Raw genomic sequence first — 20,552 nt, forward strand, 5'->3', positions numbered from 1 at the left:
GGATAGCTCACTGCTATGCCATGTGCGTGACTTAGGTTCAAACACTGCCTCTACTTCTTAGAAGGAAGCTTCAGTGCTAAGGTCTGTTTGTATTCTGTACCTCTACCTCTGCCTCTTTGTCACTACCAAAAAAATTGCAGTGTAATCTAAAGCAAAATTTCATGCCAGTTTAAAATAAGATTTTTTTTCCCAGGGACTGGGTGGTAGCATACTGTGTTAAATGCACATAGTGAAGCACAGGGAGAGGTGCGAGGATCCCAGATCGAGCCCCCAGCTCCCCACCTACAGGTGTGGAGGTCACTTCACATGTGATGAAGCAGGTCTGCAGGTGTCTTATCTTTCTCTCCCTTTCTTGTCTTCCCCTCCTTTCTCAATGTCTCTCTGTCCTATCCAACAATGACAACAATAACAATCATAGCAACAACAATGGGGAAAAGATGGCCACCAGGAGCAGTGGATTTGTAGTGCAGGCACAGAGCCCCAGCAATAACCCTGGAAGCAAAAGGAAAAAAAAAAACTTTAGCTAATAATACTGACTTTTGGAGGTTTTTTTTGTTTGTTTTAACTCACTTTTTCTTCCCATAGAATTATAGTACACAATAAATATATAAAGTTTCCTTGCTGTTCACATTTTTCCGTCAGATATCCTTTTTTTATCCATGGATTATTAACTAGAATAAAAGGGTAATAATTTTCAATAGTAACCTTTTTCTTTTTCCTCCCTAGCACTCTTAGGTATTTCCGTTTATCAGTTGCTATCCTGCCTCATAACTTTAAGTTCTAATTGGGTTTAACTAGTGTTTAAGATTATCAAAGGTTTACCTTACAAGTTTTCTACAGTCTAGGTTGATAAAGAATTATTACAAGTATGACAGTTATTAACTACTGTCTGAGTATTTAGCTTTTATTAGGAAATACTGGGGGGAGCAGGGAGGATACCTGGCTGAGTGCACATATTGCAATGTGTAAGGACCCAGGACTCGGGTTCAAGCCCCTGGTCTCCACCTGCATGGGGAAAGCTTTGCAGGGCTGCAGGGCTCTCTCTCTCCTTCTTTATCACATCCTTCCCTCTCGATCTCTGGATGTTTCTGTCCAATAAATAAAGATAGTAAAACAAAAAAATTTTAAAAGGTTTATTTATTTATTCCCTTTTTGTTGCCCTGGTTATATTGTTGTAATTATTATTGTTATTGATGTCATCATTGTTGGATAGGACAGAGAGAAATGGAGAGAGGAAGGGAAGACAGAGAGGGGGAGAGAAAGATAGACACCTGCAGACCTGCTTCACTGCTTGTGAAGCAATTCCCCTGCAGGTGGGGAGCCCAGGGATGGAACCGGGATCCTTACACTGGTCCTTGTGCTTTGCACCACCTGCACTTAACCTGTTGTGCTACCGCCTGACTCCCTGTTTTTTTTGTTTTTTTTTTTAAAGAAACATTCAGAGGGTGGGGTGGTAGTGCATCCAGTTAAGTGTACAAAGTACTATGCCAAGGACCATGCAAGGATCAGGGTTCAAGCTTCCACTTCCTCTCTCAATTTCTCTCTGTCCTATCAAAATGAAAGGTAGGGGAATGGCCCGTGGGAGTGGTGGATTCATGGTGCTGGTACGACTCCAATAATAACCCTGGAGACAGATTCGACTTCCGGAGGCGGAGCTACGAGCAGCAGATCGCTTTCTCTCCTCTCCTCTCCCGGATCAACTAGGAATACCAAAGGAGACCACCCAGACCGAAACAAGACAGGACTAGAATGACCACAGAAACCCAGTAAATCACCCGTGAGTACAAACACGCGTGGCTGGTGACAGAGAGGAGAGAGGGGCCTAAGGAGAGATTAAGTGACTGCTAACAGTTCGACAGTTTGTCAGTGGAGACACCACCTTCAGTCTGCTCCACCAACAAGGGGACAGCTGAAGGGAGGAAAGGACTCCCCAGAGACTCACCAAGTGCAACTCTGAGTCTCCATTGCTACTACCCTCAGAATCTGGAGCAGCAACAGGGAGGGACAACAGGGTACAGAGATCTAACCGGGAAACTGAGAAGACCTATACCTCCGTGGCATAGCTGAGGGGCTGTGAAAGTCTCTTTGCATAACCACTGGATTATCTCTGCCACACCCTGCTTTATCTCTTGGTCAGGAGTCAGTGATTAAGCTAAGAAGCCTATTGATAGTTTAAAAGCCCTCAGGCTCCCATAGCCTACAGGGGAAAAAAAAAAGGCTTTTACACCACTGAACTCCAACTCAGGGATTGAAAAAACTGTTAACTTATTTAAAATGGTTAAAACAACAAGAAAAAATAATGGAGACTCGAACCAGGACAAGAGTCCAGCTAAAAGTCCTCCAGAGGGTGAAGCACAAAACAACGAGTTCAACATCCAAACATTAGCTAAGGAAATAATAACAGGAGTGAGTAAAGAATTTGAAAAAATTGTAATCAGAAATGCAGGAACAACAAATGAGAATATGGAAGAAAATTCTAATAATCTCATGGTTATTAGAGAGCTGAAAGCTGAAATCGCTGAGCTAAGAAGGCAACTAGCTGAACAAGCTAAAACAGTATCAGAGCAGGGCAACAAAATAGATGAACTCCAGAAAGCAGTAGAGGGCAGAGAGAATAGAATCAATGAGGCTGAAGACAGAATTAGCAAGATTGAGGATGAATTAGAGACAACTAAAAAAGAAGTAAGAGATCTCAAAAAGAGATTAAGAGATGCTGAAAACAACAACACAGTCCTATGGGATGACTTCAAAAGAAACAATATACGCATTATTGGCTTACCAGAGGAAGAAAGAGAAGGGGAGGAAGAAAGCGTTCTCCAGGCCATAATAGCTGAAAATTTCTCTAGTCTAGACAACACCAAAGACATAAAGATTCAAGAAGCCCAGAGGGTCCCAAACAGAATTAACCCAGACCTAAAGACACCAAGACATGTCATACTTAGATTGGAAAGGAATAAGGATAAAGAAAGGATCCTGAAGGCTGCAAGAGAAAAACAAAGAGTCACCTACAAAGGAAAACCCATAAGATTAGCAGCAGACTTCTCCATACAAACACTACAGGCCAGAAGAAAATGGCAAGATATCTATCGAGTGCTCAATGAGAAAGGCTTTCAGCCAAGAATACTATATCCTGCTAGATTGTCATTCAGACTAGATGGAAGCATCAAAACCTTCTCAGACAAGCAACAGTTGAAGGAAGCAACCATCACCAAGCCTGCCCTGAAAGAAGTTCTGAAAGGTCTCCTATAAACAGTCAGACCACCACAAATAGGACATATATCAAAACACTCTAAAACTCTACAAGAATGGCGTTAAAATATCTTCAATCTTTGATATCAATAAATGTCAATGGCCTGAATTCACCTATTAAAAGACACAGAGTAGGAAGATGGATCAGAAAACACAACCCAACAATATGTTGTCTACAGGAAACTCACCTAACTCAACAAGACAAACACAGACTTAAAGTGAAAGGATGGAAAACTATCATTCAAGCCAATGGCCCACAAAAAAGGGCAGGAACAGCTATTCTCATATCTGACATGATAGACTTTAAAATAGATAAGATTAAAAAAGATAGGAATGGACACTACTTAATGCTCAGAGGATCAGTCAAGAGGACTTAACAATTATTAATATCTATGCACCCAATGAGAAGCCATCTAAATACATCAAACTTCTACTGAAAGAGCTACAACAATATATTAACAGTAACACAATCATAGTAGGAGACTTCAACACCCCACTATCTCAGCTTGACAGATCATCCAGGCAGAAAATCAGTAAAGACATAAGGGAGCTAAATGAAGAGATAGATAAACTAGAACTATTGGACATTTTCAGAGTCATTCATCCCAAGAAACTGGAATACACATTTTACTCAAATCCACATGGATCATTCTCAAGGATAGACCATACGTTAGGCCACAAAAACAGCATCAGCCTATTCAAGAGCACTGAAATCATCCCAAGCATCTTCTCAGACCACAGTGGAATTAAACTAACACTTAACAATCAACAAAAGATTAGTAACAGTGCCAAAATGTGGAAGCTCAACAGTACACTTCTTAACAACTTCTGGGTCAAAGAGGAAATCAAGGAAGAAATCAAAATGTTTCGAGAGTTCAATGAAAATGAAGACACAAGCTATCAAAATATTTGGGACACAGCTAAAGCAGTCCTAAGAGGGAAGTTCATAGCTATACAAGCACACATTAGGAAACAAGAAAAGGCACAAATAAACAGCCTGATTGCACATCTCAAAGACCTAGAAGAAGAAGAACAAAGGAATCCTAAAGCAACCAGAAGGACAGAAATTACTAAAGTTAGAGCAGAAATAAATAACATTGAGAATAGGAAAACCATACAAAAGATCAATGAAAGTAAATGTTGGTTCTTCGAAAGAGTAAACAAAATTGACAAACCTTTAGCCAGACTCACAAAACAAAAAAGGGAGAAGACCCAAATAAATCGGATAGTAAATGAAAGACGAGAAATCACAACAGACACTGCAGAAATTCAACATATCATGCGAGGCTTCTATGAACAACTATATGCCACCAAGCTAGAGAACCTGGAAGAAATGAATGATTTCCTAGATACCTACCAACTTCCAAAACTAAGTAAAGAGGAAGTGGATAACATGAACAGGCCCATCACAGCTAATGAAATTGAAACAGTTATCAAAAATCTTCCCAAAAATAAAAGTCCTGGACCAGATGGTTTTACAAATGAATTCTACAAAACTTTCAAAGAAGAACTAATACCTCTACTTTTAAAAGTCTTCCAGAAGATTGAAGACACTGGAATACTCCCTGCCAGCTTCTATGAAGCCAACATCACCCTGATACCAAAAGCAGACAGGGACACAACCAAAAAAGAAAACTACAGACCAATATCTCTGATGAACATAGATGCGAAAATATTGAACAAAATTCTAGCCAACCGGATACAGCAGTATATCAAAAAAATTGTTCATCATGACCAAGTGGGGTTTATCCCAGGCATGCAAGGTTGGTTTAATATACGTAAGTCAATCAATGTGATCCACCACATCAACAAAAGCAAGACCAAAAACCACATGGTCATATCAATAGATGCAGAGAAAGCCTTTGACAAAATACAACATCCCTTTATGATCAAAACACTACAAAAAATAGGAATAGATGGAAAATTCCTGAAGATAGTGGAGTCTATATATAGCAAACCTACAGCCAACATCATACTCAATGGTGAAAAACTGGAAGCATTTCCCCTCAGATCAGGTACTAGACAGGGCTGCCCACTATCACCATTACTATTCAACATAGTGTTGGAAGTTCTTGCCATAGCAATCAGGCAGGAGCAAGGAATTAAAGGCATACAGATTGGAAGAGAAGAAGTCAAACTCTCCTTATTTGCAGATGACATGATAGTATACATGGAAAAACCTAAGGAATCCAGCAAGAAGCTTTTGGAAATCATCAGGCAATATAGTAATGTGTCAGGTTATAAAATTAACATTCAAAAGTCAGTGGCATTCCTCTATGCAAACACTAAGTTAGAAGAAATTGAAATCCAGAAATCAGTTCCTTTTTCTATAGCAACAAAAACTATAAAATATCTAGGAATAAACCTAACCAAAGAAGTGAAAGACTTGTATACTGAAAATTATGAGTCACTACTCAAAGAAATTGAAAAAGACACAAAGAAGTGGAAAGATATTCCATGTTCATGGGTTGGAAGAATTAACATCATCAAAATGAATATATTACCCAGAGCCATCTACAAATTTAATGCTATCCCCATCAAGATCCCAAGCACATTTTTTAGGAGAATAGAAAAAATGCTACAAATGTTTATCTGGAACCAGAAAAGACCTAGAATTGCCAAAACGATCTTGAGAAAAAAGAACAGAACCGGAGGCATCACACTGCCAGATCTCAAACTGTATTATAGGGCCATTGTCATCAAAACTGCTTGGTACTGGAACATGAACAGACACACTGACCAGTGGAATAGAATTGAGAACCCAGAAATGAGGCCCTACACGTATGGACATCTAATCTTTGACAAAGGGGCCCAGACTATTATATGGGGGAAGCAGAGTCTCTTCAACAAATGGTGTTGGAAACAATGGGTTGAAACATGCAGAAGAATGAAACTGAGTCACTGTATTTCACCAAATACAAAAGTAAATTCCAAGTGGATCAAGGACTTGGATGTTAGAACAGAAACTATCAGATACTTAGAGGAAAATATTGGCAGAACTTTTTTCCGCATAAATTTTAAAGACATTTTCAATGAAACGAATCCAATTACAAGGAAGACTAAGGCAAGTATAAACCTATGGGACTACATCAAATTAAAAAGCTTCTTCACAGCAAAAGAAACCACTACCCAAATCAAGAGACCCCTCACAGAATGGGAGAAGATCTTTACATGCCATACATCAGATAAGAGTTTAATAACCAACATATATAAAGAGCTTGCCAGACTCAACAACAAGACAACAAATAACCCCATCCAAAAATGGGGGGAGGACTTGGACAGAATATTCACCACAGAAGAGATCCAAAAGGCCGAGAAACACATGAAAATATGCTCCAAGTCTCTGATTGTCAGAGAAATGCAAATCAAGACAACAATGAGATATCACTTCACTCCTGTGAGAATGTCACACATCAGAAAAGGTAACAGCAGCAAATGCTGGAGAGGGTGTGGGGTCAAAGGAACCCTCCTGCACTGCTGGTGGGAATGTCAATTGGTCCAACCTCTGTGGAGAACAGTCTGGAGAACTCTCAGAAGGCTAGAAATGGACCTACCCTAAGACCCTGCAATTCCCCTCCTGGGGATATATCCTAAGGAACCCAAAACAGCCATCCAAAAAGATCTGTGTACACATATGTTCTTGGCAGCACAATTTGTAATAGCCAAAACCTGGAAGCAACCCAGGTGTCCAACAACAGATGAGTGGCTGAGCAAGTTGTGGTATATATACACAATGGAATACTACTCAGCTGTAAAAAATGGTGACTTCACCGTTTTCAGCCGATCTTGGATGGACCTTGAAAAAATCATGTTGAGTGAAATAAGTCAGAAACAGAAGGATGAATACGGGATGATCTCACACTCAGGCCGAAGTTGAAAAACAAGATTAGAAAAGAAAACACAAGTCGAACCTGAAATGGAATTGGAGTATTACACCAAAGTAAAAGACTCTGTGGTGGTTGGGTGGGTGGGGAGAATACAGGTCCATGAAAAATGATGAATGAAATAGTGGGGGTTGTATTGTTAAATGGGAATCTGGGGAATGTTATGCATGTAAAAAAAAAAAAAAGAAGTAGAAACGCAAAGCAGAAAATGACTGAGTTTGGAGTATGGCACCAAAGTAAGAAAGCAGAAGTACACTAGAGTTTGCAGTGAGTACCTCCCTAATACTTCCTCTCCACTCTTCCAAGCTTTGGGTCCATGATTGCTCAACAATTTGTTTGGCTTTGTATGTTAACTCTCTTTTCAGTCACCAGGTTCCAGGTGTCATCAGGATGCCGGCCAGACTTCCCTGGATTGAAGACCCCACCAATGTGTCCTGCAGCTCAGCTTCCCCAGAGACCCACCCTACTAGGGAAAGAGAGAGGCAGACTGGGAGTATGGACCGACCAGTCAACGCCCATGTTCAGCGGGGAAGCAATTACAGAAGCCAGACCTTCTACCTTCTGCAACCCACAATGATGCTGGGTCCATGCTCCCAGAGGGATAGAGAATGGGAAAGCTATCAGGGGAGGGGGTGGGATATGGAGATTGGGCGGTGGGAATTGTGTGGGGTTGTACCCCTCCTACCCTATGGTTTTGTTAATTAATCCTTTCTTAAATAAAAAAGAAAAAAAAATAAAAAAAAAATAATAACCCTGGAGACAAAAAAGAAAGGAATAAAAGAAACATTGGTGTTGACCACCAGAGAGAGCTGTTCAAGATTATTTATCTTTATTATATTTAAAATAATTAATTATCTTATTTAAGGTAACCCTCTAAAATGAGAACTTTTGCTTCACTACACTAAACTAAGATCAACAGTATCTTGTAGGAATGGTATAAGAACAAGATGACAAAAATAATTTTTGGAATTCGCTAAGCCTCTTGGCTTGTCTATTTGTTGGTTGTATAAACATAAATTTATTTCCCTCTTCTGGGAGGGAAAGTTTTCATAGTTCAACCAAATTTTTGGTTATTTCTTTATGATGGAATTACTCTCACCTCATTTCTTTTTTTCTTCTACATGAAGAGGAGGGAGTGAATATATTTCATATTTGATATTATTTGAAGACTTTGGTGTTAGACTTGGATTTGGTGCAGAAACTTAGTGCATTAGTCTTTGTGACTAAAGTACAGTGCGCTCTTTGCATTAGGGCCTACATATACATGAACATGTCCACACAACTCATCTAGCCTATCTACACACAGGTTTTAATTTCCATTCTTCAGTGAATATATATTTTAATCAAGTCTCTAACCATCATCTATTGCTTGTCTATCTTTGGGAAAAAATTGCACACATAATGAATTGTGAAGACGTAGGTCTCTTTTGTGAGCTTAATGAGGATTAAGAAAATTACATAAACTATAATACAGCTTTAAAATGTTCTATATTGCAGAAGCCGGACCTCCAACTTCTGCATCCCTTGGGTCCATATTCCCAGAGGGTTAAAGAATAGGAAAGCTATCAAGGGAGGGGATAAGATACAGAGTTCTGGTGGTGAGAACTATGTGGAGTTGTACCCCTCTTATCCTATGGTTTTGTCAGTGTTTCCTTTTTATAAATAAATAATTAAAAAGTTCTATATTTCTTCTTTTCATTAAATTAAATCTTTCAACTTATTGCCTAAGTCAATCCAAAAATATAATCATATCTTTAAAATAATTTGTAGGCACTTGGCAAGTTTCCAGCACACATCTTGTTCTCATTGTTTAAAATTTGAAATGTTAGGACTTTGGTTCTAGCATCTTTTAATAGTTGCATATTATACATATACTTAATCTATAACAGGTGTGTCATATTTTTTTAAACATGATGATTTTATTGAGGATTAAGCACATGCATGTTCTCACTGGTTTGGAAACATCCAGAAAGAGATATAATTAAATAAAGGATTAAAATGAGAAGTTGTTAATGTACTTTTTAAGAGCCATTTTAGTGACTGTTGTTACAACTATTTAGTTTGTCAGTGCTTTCTCTAACACTAGTGTAGTTTTTCATTTTGTTGCATACTCTTATTGTCATATCTGGAATGTGTTATATTGCCATCTAAAATCAACTGCTTTGGGGACCTGGAGATGATTATGATGTCACTAGTGTTAGGGAAAGAATAATATAAAACAGAAGTTCAAAATGAGGCTTCTCCAGACTTAATGTCAAGAAGGAAAAAAAAGTAGTTCATCAGGATGCAACCTGAGATTCACCTCTTTGCGTCTTTTGTAAAAGCATGCACACTTGAAGAATGTGGAATTCTTGCCTGTAAACTGCATGCAATATAGCTATATTCATCTTCTCAGCACTTTGTGGCAGATGATTGTATTTATCAAATATTCAAAATTTGATCTCAAAAACATGGGTGAGGTAGTCAGTCACATGATTATACCTTTGGCAGTTTAGGTATTTTGACTTAATTCTGTACGCATTCTTCTATTAGCCACGTTGTCAGTGCTCCTGGTAGGAAAAACCAAAGGAGCAGTCTGGTTTGAGATTTTCATTTAAAGGCATGGTAAATGAGCCTCTATTTTTTCTTGTTGCTAATCTAAAAGTTCTTTGTTTTTTAAATATTGGTGTTTTATATTTCCTTCCTCAGGACGAGACACCAATGTCTTGGTCTACATCAAAAGAAGACTAGCAATGTGTGCCAGAAGACTCGGGAGGACAAGGGAAGCAGTGAAAATGATGAGAGATGTGAGTTTGAATTTGTATTTGGCAACAGTGGCAATGTACCTGATTAGAGAAAGAGTTATACACTGAACAACTGTGTAGCAGACAGGACTATTGATGGTGTTATGGTCCATAGAGGGATGGAGCTATATCTTATGGTGTTCAACCCTAGTACCCAATTTACTGGACGAGCGATTTTTAGATAAATTGCCCAGTTTCTCTGTGCCCTTATCTCTTCATTTTTAAAATGGAGATAGCGATAAATTGAATACTATTAATTATTACTTATTATTGTTAATAAAATTAAAGGTGGTAATGCATGCAGAACATTTAATAGAAAGACAGGGATAGTAAAGAAATCTCAGTAGATGTCATTATTACAACTTTTGGATTTGTAGCTTGAAGCCAAGAATGAGATCAACAATTTCAGCCATCTTTTTTTTTTTCTGTGTGCGGTTATTAAGAAAATTTTAATAAATTTTCAAATGTCAAACTTGAAGGCCAAATTGCTACCCTCACATTTAATAACATTATAATTTAATTTTCTAATGTTAAGTGTTTTCCTAGATTCTTGAATCAGAATATTTAAGGAGTACTGGTCAACATAAGAGAGGAAATAGGTGAAAATTTTAAAATAAAAGAGCCAAGGGATGCTATTATAAGTAACTTTAAATGAAAACATTGGTTTTAAGAGAAACTCATTGAGAAACTTTTATTTTCACATTTTTAAAAATAATTAATGGTTTTCATTTGAGGCCAAGGAGGTGTTGCCATGGTAGAATATGGAACTTGCATGTGTGAGGTCCTGAGTTTGATCTCTGTACCATGTATGCCACAGTGATGCTATGATAACCTCCTCTCTTTCTGTCACATTAATAAATGAATACTCTTCATTTATTCAATTACGTAGGTATACTTTCATTTATTGATCATTTCCTTAATGTATATTTATGGGTATATCTGATTTCTTTTTCTTGACTGTATCAGTAACACGTCTTTTTCTCTATATATGCATATATTATACATACTTGTATAAGTGTGTGTATATATATATATATATATATATATATGTATTTCTTTGGTTGCTTAGAAGACTGTCTTATCTTTAGAATATTTTGCTTTTTATGGAGCATCCAGTCCATGTGGACTCTACTGTCCTTTTTTTTATTGGTGTTAATGATTTAAATACATATTAAATAGTAAATACAGTTGTTGATACAGGTGTAAAATTTCTTAGTTTTCTGCAGAATATTCTCACCCCCAGTTTAGGCCCTTCTCCACCATCATGCACGAGGACCTGAAGTCCTCTTCCTCCTTTTCCCCTGCCCCACCCCAGAGTCCTTTACTTTGGTGCAGTACACCAAATCCAGTTCAAGTTCTACTTTATATTTCCCCTTTCTATTCTTATTTCTCAACTTACAGGTCAGACATAGTGGAAATGTGTTTTGAAGAGAGACATACCTTCTTTTCATTCCTTATTTCCTTCTGTCACTCCTAATTGAGAAGTTCCTTTTATCACTCCAAATTGAGGAAGGGGAGTTGAGGACATCTTTCATTATTAGAGCTACAGCTCATCCCACCTTTGCAGGAGATAGTGGTTGATCTGGTCTGGCTTGTTTAAGGTCACAGGTCTTGCTGCTTAAACTGAGATTTCATTGTGGGGTTTATTCCTCTAACAGCAAACACAAAAACCACCATACTGGAAAGCTTCCTTGAATAAAACCACACTGAAGTCCAGGCAACCTGATAATAAAGCACTTAGGTGAGAGGATCTAATTTTTCATTAGGGCTCTGCCATTCTCTCCCAACATGCTCTGTTTGAAATTTTCCTAAAGCAGTTTTTAAAGTAAAAATTAAAATACTAGATTTACAAAGACTTCCATGTCAGAAATAGACTTTAACACATCTCTCTGGATGCTGCTGCTTATAGAACAGAAAGCTGTCAGCCTGTATGATATCATGAAAGGGAATTCCTGGGACACCAGCTGTAGATGATTAAGGGTCTAATAAATTATCAGTACTGTAAATGAAATATTGACAAGGTAAGAGGACATAGGTCCCTTTATATCACGATTCACAGCTTTCCATTTTAAATAGTAAATTAATTATTTTGAATTCCCAGAATGTACCCCCACTCACCCCCCAAAAAATAGCTTCCTTTAACTGACTTCCTTTTACAAGTAGCTATCTTACAATTAAGAAAGTAAAATCACTTTACTACTGAAGGAATGGTGTGCAGTATGATGGTTTCTGAATATCACTGTAAAGTATTATTATTCCAAGTGTAAAGGGCTGCATTTTCTACAACTTTCATTTTCATAATCCTTAAAAGTAAGTATAGCACATTTATTAAAATGTGTGGGAGGTAGAGCAGTGGCTAGAGCTTTGGATCTGAATGCTTGAAGTCCTGAGTTAGATTATATGTGCCAGAGTTATGCTGTGGTTCTCTCTACCTCTCATGTCAGTAAGTAAATATAAATATCATTACTTATTTATTTTGGATAGAAACAGAAATTAAGGTGGAAGGGGGAGAAAATGAGATATCTGTAGTATTCTTTCACCACCTGTGAATCTTTTTGGTTGAGATCAGCAGATGCATTATCAAACAGTTTGGATCAAGAGAAGCATGAAGGAAAATGAGCCAAGCCCCAGAGGTTCCAGAACTAGGAGAAATTTGAGTTTTATAAAGAATAGGAAACGTTTCTACTGTCTTAGAGTTTAATAAGGCAATGGGTAGTTATTGTTATAACCAAATTATTTGGGCATTTGGTTTACTTTGAAAATCCCATGGTTACGATTTACCATACCATACAAGACCTTACCATGATTTATATCATCTAGTGCTATTTACAAATTACTGTATCTTTTTTTTTTTTGCCTCCAGGGTTATTGCTGGGGCTGGGTGCCTGCACTACGAATCCACTGCTCCTGGAGGCAGGCTATTTTTCCCATTTTGTTGCCCTTGTTTTTGTGGTTGTTGTGGTTGTTATTGTTGTCATAGTTGTTGTTATTGTTGGATAGGACAGAGAGAAATGGAGAGAGGAGTGGAAGACAGAGGGGGAGAGAAAGATGGACACCTGTAGGCCTGCTTCACCGCCTGTGAAGTGACTCCCCTGCAGGTGGAGGCTCAAACTGGGATCCTTACACTGGCCTTTATGCTTTGCATCATGTGCACTTAACTAGCTGTGCTATGGCCCGACTCCCTACAAATTACTGTATCTTATATACTGATAAGAACAGTTGCTTCTAGTCTCCCTGGTCTAAGATTATGGGTGATTTAATATTTCAAAGAGAAAGTCATTATTAGAAATGCATTAACAATTTAACCTCACTATTAAAATTCATTCAGTTTACCAATTTGAAACTTTAAGTGCTTAGATTGAAGGAATGTATACTCAAAAACTGGGGTCTATGCATCAAAAAGTTTGAGGCATTAAATCTATTTTATTATATTTATTAAATAGTGATTTATAAGACTATAAGTTAATAAGAGTGTATATTAATACCACTCCCGCCACCAAAGTCTGTTTCCCTACCCTACCCCCTATACTGAAGCTGAAAAATCTGCCCTCCTCTTCTCCCAGATTTTTTACTTTGGTGCAATATTCCAAACTCAGTCAGATTCTGCTTTGTGTTTCCCTTTCCATTCTTCTTTCTCAACTTCTGTTTATGAGTGGGATCATCCCATACTAGTCTTTCTCTTTCTGACTTATCTCACTTAACATAATTCCTACTAACTCCATCCAGGATGGATCAGAGAAGGTGGATTCATTGTTACTAATAGCTGCATAGTATTCCATTGTGTATATATACCACAGCATTCTCAAGCCATTCATCTGTTGCTGCGCACCTGGGTTGTTTCTGGGTTTTGGCTATTATGAAATACGATGCTATGAACATAGGTGTACACACATCTTTTTGGATGGGTGTGCTTGACTCCATAGGCTATATCCCTAGGACAGGAATTCCTAGGTCAGATGGAAGGTCCATTTCTAGCCTTGTGGGTTCACCAGACTGCTCTCCAGAGGGTTTGGACCAATTTACATTCCCACCAGCAGTGCAGGAGGGTTCCTTTGTCCCCACAACCTCTCCAGCATTTGTTGTTGCTGTCATTTTACTGATGTATGACCTTCTCACAGGGGTGAGGTGGTATCTCATTGTCTTTCCTTACATTTATTAATGGCTTTAATAATGGTTTATGAGATTTATAAAAGGGATATATGTCCACACTGCACCCACTACCAATGCTCTGTGTTCTCACCTTCCCCCAGCAATAACCATCATGGTTCTTACTGTCCTAGAAACCTATTGGCTATGGTAATAGTATGTTGATGGTGGCAGTAGTAGCAGCTGTTTCTCCTACAAGTTCATGTATTTTAATTCTTTCTATTCTACATATAACTGAAACCAAACCATAATTTTCTTTCACTTCCTTCCTCACTACACTAAACAGAATAACCTCAAGTTCCATCCATTCTATCCCACTCGATAGTGTATCACCTTTTTTAGTATTCCATTGAGCATATTGGGCTGTTGGAAAAGTCATGAGGCATTTTTTGTATAGAAGTACATGGAAAAATATGTCATGACTTTTCTACCAATCCAGTATACCCCATAACTTCTGTATCCAGTCATCTGTCAATGGATATTTAGGTTGCTTCAACTCCTTGGCTCCTTTGAATAAAGCAGCTATGAACACAGGGTTGCATCTGTCCCTTGAAATCAGTGTTTTCATATCCTCTGTATATTTGTATAGGTGCAGTATTGCTGGACTTTAAGGCATTTCTATTTTTATTTTTTTAAGGATTCTCCAAGTATTAAAAATCAATATCAGCATAAGGAAGGGGGAGAAAGGAAAGAATTAGGGTAGAGAGATGAGGTTACTGAGAGAGAGAATGACAGCATCACTCTGACAGGCATTGAATTTGGGACCTTTTCCTCTCAAGTCTAATGCTCTCTCCACTATAACAACTCCTAGGCAGCATACTCTCTCCATAACAAGAGCATTGCTCAGTTCTGACTTACGGTAGAGTCAGGCATGATGTATTTTGCTTACCCACTATAATATCTCCATGGTTTCGTTATATCTTAACATTAATGTACTCTACCACAGTTAGGAAGGTCTGAAGTTTGAAGTCACAGAGTGGGTAGTTTCATACTCTATTTAAAGACTTTAAAGTAATAATCTTTTTTTTTTTTTTCCTTCAGGCAGTCTTCAGCATTCTTGCCTTAAAGCACATGGCTCTAGTTTCTACCTCTATGCTCACATGGTATTCCCCCTTCTTATCTGTATCTACATCTTCATCTTTTCACAAAGACACAGTTATGTTATATTTGGAATAGTATATATGACTCCATCTTAATTTGGTTACATCTAAAAATACTCTACTTCCAAATATGGTCACTTTCTCATGTACTGAGAGTTAGAATTTCAAAATATCTTTTATTTATTTTTTTATTGCTGTACTTATTCTTGTTGTTGTTATCATTGGATAGGACAGAGAGAAATGGAGAGAGGAGGGGAAGACAGAGAGGGGGAGAGAAAGACACCTGCAGACCTGCTTCACCACCTGTGAAGCGATTCCCCTGCAAGTGGGGGAGCCAGGGGCTTGAATAGGGATCCTTCCATGAGTCCTTGCACTTTGTTCCACATGCACTTAACCCACTGTGCTACTGCCCAACTCCCTCAAAATATTGTGGTGGAGAGACTTCAAAGCACAACACTTGGTCATATATAAATATAAAATATAAGACTTGTAGAAGTGACTGAGTGATAACACATTAATCATTTAAGTGTAAAGTGCATTGATCCCTGGCACCAGGGAGTATACCAAGGTTCTCTCATTTTTTTTGATACTAAGTGGCCTGCCTAGTCAGATTTTCATATTTTTTGAGAGAGAAAAGAGTGATACCCCCATTGTTTTCACTGTCTGTGGAGTCCTCCTGGAGCTGCCCACAGGGTTCACAGATGTGTGCAGGGTCTCGTGCCCAACCTATGTGCTTTCATTCTTTCTAAAACTCAGCTACATTTATCATACTGTGTTGTTTTAAACTGGGCTGGCTTCACAGGCAGGTAACAGAGACAACCAGAGACACATGGCTGAGCTGAGAACGCAGTTTAATCTTTATTCACGAGCAGGCAAACATGTGCTCTCTGTCTTTCTCCTCTGGTGGCAGAGAGGGACTCTCAAACTAATCACCACACAGATCTGTCCTGCATCCTTCTCCTCCGGTGGCTGTGGTAGGAACCCTGGAAGTACATAGGGTAGGGGGCTGGGAGAAGGAGAAGCACGAAACTAGCAGGGGCTAAACCACAATCTCCCAGAGGCGTGGGGGATGAGACCAAACCAATGTGAAGCATAGCAACAATTCCCCCTTTTCTTTTTAACTAATTGAGCGTAGTATCAGGAGTGTGGGGTAAACAGAAACCTATATCGTACAGGCATTTTTAAAAAAGAAACTGGCACAAACATGGAGGAACATGTAAGCGAGTAACAAGAACCAGTGTGCTGCCAAGGGAAGGCCTGAGGGGGGCATTTTTTGCCTCTGTGGGCAAAGCTTTATCAGCTAAAGAACCTTTGCTGCCTCTGTGGGCTTTTGCCTCGACGGGCATTTTTTTTTTCTCTGTGGGCATTACCTAGCATGGGGGGGTATGGCCTAGAGTCCCAACGCAGCTTGCTGCAGTCAGTCTTTGTGTACCAGTAAGTTCAATAGAAGTCTCAGTCCAAACATATGGCCACTGAAGAATGCCAGGGGGTGAATTGTTGCACATCTGTCTCAATGGGGAATGTCAGCCATCACAATTCCGCTTTTCTGTAGAGAACTTGACAGCTGCAATTCACTTACTTATGAAACAAAACTTGTAGCAGGTTAGAAGTTTACCACAATTGATAACTCTATTACAATTGGAAGTCTTTTTTTTTTTTTTATTAGTATGATTTTAAAGTTGTTTAAAGTTTAAACAATAAAATGTGGAAAGGTAAACAGAAGAACCATGGGGAAAAAAAAAACCTAAGGCATGAGAATTATTAGCATAACCATTGTGCAATCTATCATTTCTAATTGAGAAGGATTCGAGAGTTTTACATATCAACAAATCTATTTAACCTTTTGTTACACCCATTGAAGATGGAGACACACCCTAGGTGTGTGCAGGTTTTTTTTTTTAGACTAACTTAGTTAAAATATATTGATTTTTAACTAATTTTTAACTCAGAACTTTAAATGTAAGTTAATTTTACCTTTATGAGAACTATGTTGAAAACCTTTTTCATTTAACTCTGTCTGGTAAGAATATAGTCTTAAAGTTACATTTTTAACCTTAAAGTTAATGTTTACCAAACTTTAAACACACACATAAAAATGGTCTTCAATACACAAGGAGGAAAACTTTTGTTACGAAGACATGTCATTTTAAACACGAGTTTAGATCTATACTGTCTTAACCGTTTGGGGAGTGCGTTGTCCAGTGGTGGCTTCTTGCGCAACTTCAGTTCCAGGAATTGTAGGTTGTGATCTCTGCAGGGATCTCTGCGTATTCTAGCTTTTCTGACTTCAGGGCCGAGTTGGGGATCTTGGCCAGGGGGCCCAGTTTCAGCAGGGAGCCCGTGGTCTCCGGGTGGTCCGGGATCTGCCCAGACTTCATAGCAGGAGGGCAGGCAGGCCGGCCATGCATAAGGCGCAGGCCAAGGTGCCTCAGGGGTGGCAGCCAGGATGGGCTGCAGCTTCAGCTCCAGGAATTGTAGGTAGCGATCTCTGCAGGAATCTCTGTGTATTCTAGCTTTTCTGACTTCAGAGCCGAGTTGGGGATCTCGGCCAGGGGGCCCAGTTTCAGCAGGGAGCCCTCGGTCTCCAGCTGGTCCAGGATCTGTCTAGACTTCATAGCATGAAGGTGGGCGGGCCAGCCATGCAGAAGGCGTGGGCTGAGGTGCCTCGGGGTGGCGGCCAGGATGGGCTGCAGCCATGCCTGCCATGCCTGCTGCCCTGCTCTCGGAGGCTGAGCAGCGTGGGGGGAGCCCACGCACAATGCCCCGAGCCATGCGGCGGAAAGCCGGCTCCTGCGGCCTGGCATTGGTTGGGCTCCTGTGGGTTGGTGTTGGGCGGAAACCACAGAGTGGTCCAGAGATAAATGTTCCAGAAACAGCGGAACAGTCTCGTGAAGAAAGGGCAGAGCCCTTTGGAGATCTCTTCACAAGCAGAAGAGAAGGCCACAGTGCATAGGTAGCCAAATTGTCACTTATCTGGGGGATGGGCAGGCCATGTCCCACGTTGTAGGCGCCATATGTTGATCCCTGGCACCAGGGAGTATACCAAGGTTCTCTCATTTTTTTGATATTAAGTGGCCTGCCTAGTCAGATTTTCATATTTTTTTGAGAGAGAAAAGAGTGATACCCCCGTTGTTTTCACTGTCTGTGGAGTCCTCCTAGAGCTGCCCACAGGGTTCACAGGTGTGTGCAGGGTCTCGTGCCCAACCTATGTGCTTTCATTCTTTCTAAAACTCAGCTACATTTATCATACTGAAAGTCTATTTTGTATGTCGTTGACCATGCTAACTCCCTTCACAGTAGTCTGTCAATATATATTTAAATATTTTATTTGTTATTTTTGAATAGAGACAGAAATTGAGCAGGGTAGGGGAGAGAGACAGAGACACCTGCAGCACTGCTTCACCACTCATGAAGCATTCCCCCTGCAGGTGAGGACCAGGGCCTTGGACCTGTGTCCTGGCTCACTGTAATGTGTGTGCTTAACCAGCTGTGCCACTGCCTGGCCCCTAGTCTGTCAGTATTTTAAATGCTAGCCATCCTTATTATGTTCCTAGCCATTACATTTTAAAAAATAATTAGAACAGGTCAAAGGAATAGCTCACTGAATAGATACTGTGCAAGCAAATTGGAATCCCAGCATAACCTTCGAATGCCAGAAACACCCAGGTAGCAGCTCTGGTTCTATGAGATCTGTCCTCTCCCTCTACCTGCCCCCACCCCACTTTGTCTTTCTGAATGAAATATGTGACCTGGGTATGGTTGAAATCTCATATGGCATGTACTGGACTCTAACTGTCAGAAAGGTAGAAAGATACTGTGGGGGAGACAAATAGAGGAAGGGAAGGGAAAAAAAGTGAAATTATATAGAAAAATGGCATTTTCAGTATCTTCTCCATGATTTCCATTTGTTTTAAGTTTATTTTCTTTTAAGTTACATAGTAATATTATGTGCCAGGTATTTTGCTAAGAAAGATTACATGTATCAACTTATTTAATTCACATATGATGTATTAAATTACAATATTGATTTAATGTGGATTCATTATAGATGGTCAAAAATAACTAAACTATGAGACTTCTTTCACTTATATAGTACTGTATCAAGAAAATAATTGACAGTTCAAAGCTGGATCTGTACTTCTCTGTCTTCTTTAGTTTGCTTCAATAAAAGTATAACTCATCACTGTGAGATTCTGAACAGAATTGAGTTGTGTCTTAACCAAGTTCCATATGAGAATCTTTCATTGAGACTCTTAATTCTGCTGCATCATTGTTGGCAGGGCTCAGTAAAGTATGCATATAAATTTTGAGAGACTATATTGTCATTTAACAAGGCACCCACATTAACTTATTTTTGTGTTCCTTCATTAAGAGGAGACTAAGGATGAATGCACAGAGTGACAAATTTTGTTTTCTTTTTTCCTGAAATTTGTTCAGTTACTTTGTTGTTGGGGGTTTCACCTACCATACCAGGATGACATCTTTTTTTTTTCCAAGATAAAAAGGGAAAGACAGGGAGTCGGGCGGTACTGCAGCACGTTCAGCGCAGGTGGCGCAAAGCACAAGAACTGGTGCAAGGATCCTGGTTCAAGCCCCCGGCTCCCCTCCTGCAGGGGAGTCGCTTCACAGGTGGTGAAGCAGGTCTGCAGGTGTCTATCTTTCTCTCCCATCTCTGTCTTCCCCTCCTCTCTCCATTTCTCTCTGTCCTATCCAACAACAATGACATCAATAACAACAGCGATAATAACTACAACAATAAAACAACAAGGGCAACAAAAGGGAATAAATAAATAAATAAATATTTTTTAAAAAAGGGAAAGACAGAGACAGAACACTAAAGCCAAGAGCCATAGGGACAGGGGAGGGGGTTTGAACTTAGGTCATGTGCATGACAAAGCAGGCACCTTGCCAGGTGAGCTATCTCACTGACAGTTGAGCTGAATTTTGAAGCCATTCAAAGGATAACTGAAACACTCGATTTTGAGCTTCTTGAGTGCTGGTATGTTATCTGTTCTTCTTGTTTCTTCCAGGATGCTGCACAGTATCTTGTAGCTAGACACAGAAAACAAAATATTTAAATTGGTGAATTTGTGTTGTAGAGTACAAACCCCAGTTTGTGTTTTGCATCTGTGACCTTTGATTCTTAGCTTTCTTCTTGATTGAGACACTCCTCAGTTACTGACTTAATGCTCCCACTTTCCTGCCTTCCTTAGAAGGTGTAACATTCATTTTTAATTAATGCAAATGAGCTCTATTAAGAAAAAGTGTGGTGTTCATTGCACATCCCTTTTTGATAATTTGAGGTGTCCTAAGGTGTGAACATTTGACCTTTGCAAAGTAGTTTAACAGTGTTAATTAGAAGAGGGTATCCTTTAAGTAATTTGTGAAGA

General features: G+C 39.3%; 1 protein-coding gene across 6 annotated transcripts in view; it reads left to right on the forward strand.

The window, feature by feature from the left end:
• ST7 (suppression of tumorigenicity 7) overlaps positions 1 to 20,552 on the forward strand; it is a 339,787-nt gene that overhangs the window by 221,503 nt on the left and 97,732 nt on the right. For all 6 annotated transcript variants that reach the window (XM_007525439.3, XM_007525440.2, XM_016189276.2 and 3 more), the window contains one exon: positions 9,822 to 9,919. In XM_007525439.3, coding sequence (XP_007525501.1) covers positions 9,822 to 9,919 — 98 coding nt within the window. The remainder of the gene's footprint in view (positions 1 to 9,821; positions 9,920 to 20,552) is intronic.

The sequence above is a fragment of the Erinaceus europaeus genome, chromosome 8 (assembly GCF_950295315.1).
Source record: "Erinaceus europaeus chromosome 8, mEriEur2.1, whole genome shotgun sequence".
NCBI classification, from domain to species: domain Eukaryota; kingdom Metazoa; phylum Chordata; class Mammalia; order Eulipotyphla; family Erinaceidae; genus Erinaceus; species Erinaceus europaeus.